The sequence below is a fragment of the Symphalangus syndactylus genome, chromosome 15, assembly GCF_028878055.3.
Source record: "Symphalangus syndactylus isolate Jambi chromosome 15, NHGRI_mSymSyn1-v2.1_pri, whole genome shotgun sequence".
Taxonomy (NCBI): domain Eukaryota; kingdom Metazoa; phylum Chordata; class Mammalia; order Primates; family Hylobatidae; genus Symphalangus; species Symphalangus syndactylus.
In genome coordinates this window covers 48,382,809-48,387,818 of record NC_072437.2, presented here as the reverse complement: position 1 = coordinate 48,387,818, position 5,010 = coordinate 48,382,809, and the positions used below count along the sequence as shown (strand labels likewise).

General features: G+C 42.0%; 1 protein-coding gene across 5 annotated transcripts in view; it reads left to right on the top strand.

Moving 5' to 3' along the window:
- KLF5 (KLF transcription factor 5) overlaps positions 1-5,010 on the top strand; it is a 61,820-nt gene that overhangs the window by 43,617 nt on the left and 13,193 nt on the right. For all 5 annotated transcript variants that reach the window (XM_063618771.1, XM_055244717.2, XM_055244718.2 and 2 more), the window contains 2 exons: positions 2,271-3,144; positions 4,215-4,274. In XM_063618771.1, the coding sequence (XP_063474841.1) occupies positions 2,283-3,144; positions 4,215-4,274 (922 nt within the window). In that variant the 5' untranslated portion in view covers positions 2,271-2,282. The remainder of the gene's footprint in view (positions 1-2,270; positions 3,145-4,214; positions 4,275-5,010) is intronic.

Below are 5,010 nucleotides of genomic sequence, written 5' to 3'. Positions count from 1 at the left end.
GTAGGAAGAGCCGCTCCCCTCCCACCGCTGCACTCCCGGGCTCGGGCGTGTCCCGTCGCTGCGACGCGCGGGCGACAGGGGCCGCTCCAGGCTGGGGCGTGCGTCGGGGCGCACCGGAGCCGGTGCTGGGTGGGCAGCCCCGCCCTGCACGCCTGGCCGGGGCCCCGCGTTTCGCTGAGAGTAAATGGGGGGGCCGGGGGTGGGAAGGATGGAGGGGAATCTGCCCCGGCGGGTCGGCCTGGAGAGGTAAGAGGGAGGGAACTGGGTGCTCACGCTCACCTTAGTTGTTTTTCTTGCACTTGAGGGACAAAACCTTGTACCTTACGCTCAGTTTTACTTAAATTACGCCTTCGCCTTTACCGCTGTCCAATGCCAAGGCATTGGAGCCCCCCCATCCCCATCGTCTCGGGTTAAGTAGAAACGAAAATTGGGGTGCTGGGGAGAGGTTCCCCAAGGTTTCATACCCCGTGGCTCAACCTGCTTTAGAAGCGATCGCGGGCCGGGTTTGGAAAATGAGAGTTAGGAAAGCTAAGGTTGTGTCGGAGCGCTTATTTTTCCTTAAAAAAAAAAAAAAAAACAACAAAAAGAAAAAACCGGGGGTGTTGTTTTTTCTTCGTGTGCACGTAAATTTCCTCCCGGAGCCGCGTTGAAAGCTGGCAGTTGGCTTTTACACTTGCCCAGCAGCCGAATTAGAGCAACCGCCTGTTTCTTTCGCCCACGCAGGGAGTCATATAGCCCAGAAAAAACTTCCCGGGACTTTTAGCCTGTCCCAAGGAAAAAAAAATTGGAAACATACCCACATGCAAACAGCTGGAAGAGCTAAAATCAGAAACCACTAACCGCCGCGGGAGCGCAGTGCACGAAAGGGTTTAGTTCAGTTTATTTCAAGACACTTCATTTAGTAGCCCTTTGGCGTATCGTATGTTTGCTACCCACCGCCTACTCCTTGGGGTCTGCCAGGGTCTTGCTGTGAGAGGGCAGTGGCGTTTGTCAGAGATGTGACTCACATGATGAGAGCGTTAATTTTTATTTTTAAGTCGTGTCTATCCGGGAAACCCCGTCCGCATCCACACCAAGGTTCGAGATGAAATGCATTTGAAATAAAGTAGTAGCAGAAAATGACTGTCTTATTTACCTATTAAGGTGCCACAGCTAATATTATATGCGCCATTCCATCTAGTTGGTTTTCTTATCTTTCGAAATTTCCTTTTCAGTGTTAAAAATTGTAGGCTTAAGTTATACTAGGAGAGAATATAGCTGGAAAAGGCTTGAGGCGACTTGTTACAAGCTGGTTTATAGCCTAGAAAAGAGATCACCGTTTGAAAAGTATTTGGTTATTTCAGTTTGTCAATTTTCTGCTCTGGAGGCACTAAGAAGATAAGGGATGACTGAGCTTTTTACAAAGTAGGGGGGAATGTAGCATTGGCCCACTGAGGAGGACATGATAAATGTTTTGCTGATGACTGTGCTAGGGATACAGCAGCCTCCCCACCCACGGGCTCCTTAGCAGCACTCTACCAAGGGAGTGATTTTCCCCTAGGTAATTAAAGATCTGTTTTAGATAGGGATATGAATAGGAACATTTCATTATCATATTAACCAATTACAGGATCTGCTGATTAAAATCAACATTTAGATCAAATATTGAATGTGAAATTGTTTTGTTTCAGTGGATACAAGGTTTTGCTTAGAATGTTGTATTTAATTTCTCATTGAACTGTAAACAAGACACTGAAATAGCCAAATAATATTTTTTATATTACTTTTGAAGTATCTAGTCAAGCAAAGAAACCTTTGCAATATTTTAAAGGTTTGCATCGTTTTTTCTGTTAAAAAAAACTACACTTTTTAATGTTTATGAGATAAACAGAATTGAGGTAGTTTGGCAACATTTCAATACTGTACTCTAATTGCAAACTTAACTGTGTAATGGGGCAGGGAATCCTGCTTGTACAGGGGTGATGATACCTTGTTATTGCGTCAGAATGGAATGTTTTGAGTTTGCTTTCTTTTTTCTTGATTTGTGTTTTCACTTTTGGGGGTGATTGGGGGAGCAGTTCTACCAGTTACACAGAGTTTCATAAGGTTTTGGTCAACCAGTTATTACACAATCGACAAAATAAGCCTGATATGTGTATAAGCAACACTGAGGAGTTTGCCCTAGTACCTTACACAGGGATTGGGGGAATTTTTAGTAGGCGCCAATTGTTTGTTCTTCCCGAGATGGTGAATCAGGTGGATTATGCATGTTTATATCTCTTCTTTTTTAGACAAGATGTGAAATGGAGAAGTATCTGACACCTCAGCTTCCTCCAGTTCCTATAATTCCAGAGCATAAAAAGTATAGACGAGACAGTGCCTCAGTCGTAGACCAGTTCTTCACTGACACTGAAGGGTTACCTTACAGTATCAACATGAACGTCTTCCTCCCTGACATCACTCACCTGAGAACTGGCCTCTACAAATCCCAGAGACCGTGCGTAACACACATCAAGACAGAACCTGTTGCCATTTTCAGCCACCAGAGTGAAACGACTGCCCCTCCTCCGGCCCCGACCCAGGCCCTCCCTGAGTTCACCAGTATATTCAGCTCACACCAGACCGCAGCTCCAGAGGTGAACAATATTTTCATCAAACAAGAACTTCCTACACCAGATCTTCATCTTTCTGTCCCTCCCCAGCAGGGCCACCTGTACCAGCTACTGAATACACCGGATCTAGATATGCCCAGTTCTACAAACCAGACAGCAGCAATGGACACTCTAAATGTTTCTATGTCAGCTGCCATGGCAGGCCTTAACACACACACCTCTGCTGTTCCGCAGACTGCAGTGAAACAATTCCAGGGCATGCCCCCTTGCACATACACAATGCCAAGTCAGTTTCTTCCACAACAGGCCACTTACTTTCCCCCGTCACCACCAAGCTCAGAGCCTGGAAGTCCAGATAGACAAGCAGAGATGCTCCAGAATTTAACCCCACCTCCATCCTATGCTGCTACAATTGCTTCTAAACTGGCAATTCACAATCCAAATTTACCCACCACCCTGCCAGTTAACTCACAAAACATCCAACCTGTCAGATACAACAGAAGGAGTAACCCCGATTTGGAGAAACGACGCATCCACTACTGCGATTACCCTGGTATGTGCTCTTACCTGGTTGAAGCATCAATAGATGTAGTGTGTGTGTGTGTGTGTGTGTGTGTGTATGTGTGTGTACACGCGCGCCCTTTTCAACCTCACGGCTTTAAATAGGAAAGTTGTACTTGACAGTAAAAAAAAAAAAAAAAATTACCTTTTTTTTTTTCTGTCCTATCTCTGTGCTTTAACTTTGGTATGTAAACCAGTTGTCTGTTGCTTATGTTATTCATCAAAAACTTGGCTAGAATATTCTGGAAAAAGTTCCCTTGGACTTTTTTCTCTTTAATATTACAACAGATTTGAATTTCTAATACATACTATTTCGAGTTAGGCCAGAGTTACTTTAAATGGCAATTGAATAGATTGCAGTTTTTAATTCTAAATTAAGTGCCCCAGAAAGAGATTAAAATAGGGTATGGGAAAATAAGGTTTGGTAGTGAAGTGGAGGTTGTAGGCAGCTAGCCTGATGGTAGATACAAGACTGTCTACAAGATAGATTTAAGAATGGTTTTGATGGCATGTGAGCATATGCTCAGTTTTGAATGAGATACATGGCCTAAAGTATAAGTTGAGGACAATACATGGAATATATTTACAAGTTACTGGGAAAGCTAGTTTATGATTAATACTTGGCAAAATTTATTGACTGATACATGATATGGCATGACGTGCTAAATGAAAAAGGAAGAAATGTGGGAGTACAGAAAATTGCAGTCATCTTGGATAATGGCTTAGTATTGTCAGCTCTAGAGCCATTAAAATTTTTAAAAAAACATATAGCAGCTCTTAATACGGAAGTACAGCACCTACTGGAATATAAACACAAATTTTCCATTTGTAGTTTGGCTTGATTATCTGTATTCTTTCCTGTTAATGTGATACATAAATCACTTCATGCCTTTAATAAGGTAATGCGGGAGGGCTCTTTAAAACTTTTAAAACTGAAGCTTCAAATAATCTCATCTAGCATGAGAGATTTCTTCTTTAAAGCCAGATTTTAAACACTGAATCATCAAATGTAAAGATTTCAAAAGGATCTCCAAAATGACATGCTGTTCTCCTTTATTTTAGGTTGCACAAAAGTTTATACCAAGTCTTCTCATTTAAAAGCTCACCTGAGGACTCACACTGGTATGTAATTTTCTTGTTAATTCTGTGAGTTGTGTAAATAGTGTAAGTGGTATTCATCCTTTTAAAAGCTAACACGTGTTTGATCTCTTCTTCTGTCAACTTTTTTTTTTTTTTTTAAATAGCCTACCTTTTCAGCACAGGCTTGATTCAGAATTCAGTTCCATGAGAAATCTGGTTCCAGGAAGGCCGGTGATATTCCCTCACTAAGGCCTTCTTGCCCTGTCACCGCTCAGAGTTGATTACCCAAAAATGTAAACAGCGATGTTTACTAATGGATTTTAAAACTTATAATGGCAGTGTTTTGAAGAAAAAAAAAACAACAACTCATTTTCTTCCATAGCAAATAATTTTGCTCTGAGAAAGCCATTTTAAACTCTTAAAAACTTTCCCATTTGGTGTGTACAGCATAATTGGTGAAAACATTAGTTTCACCTCTAGGTTAAAATATCTGTGTTTAGTATGTTTTCTGTGCTTGATGAAAGGTAGGGCTGAAATTGCAGTGTTAAAATCAGGTGGTCAGAAATGGGTTACAAGCCCCAGCCCAAACTTGGTATGTGTGAGAGACTTCATCTTTATTCTAGCTTACATTCATTCTTGTTTACATATGCTTTTAAGTTTAGCTCCTCTACTTTTGTATTTGCTTTGTTAAATCTATAGCAGTCACTTTTTTTTGAGACAGTCTTGCTCTGTTGCCAGGCTGTAGTGCAGTGGTGCGATCTCAGCTCACTGCAACCTC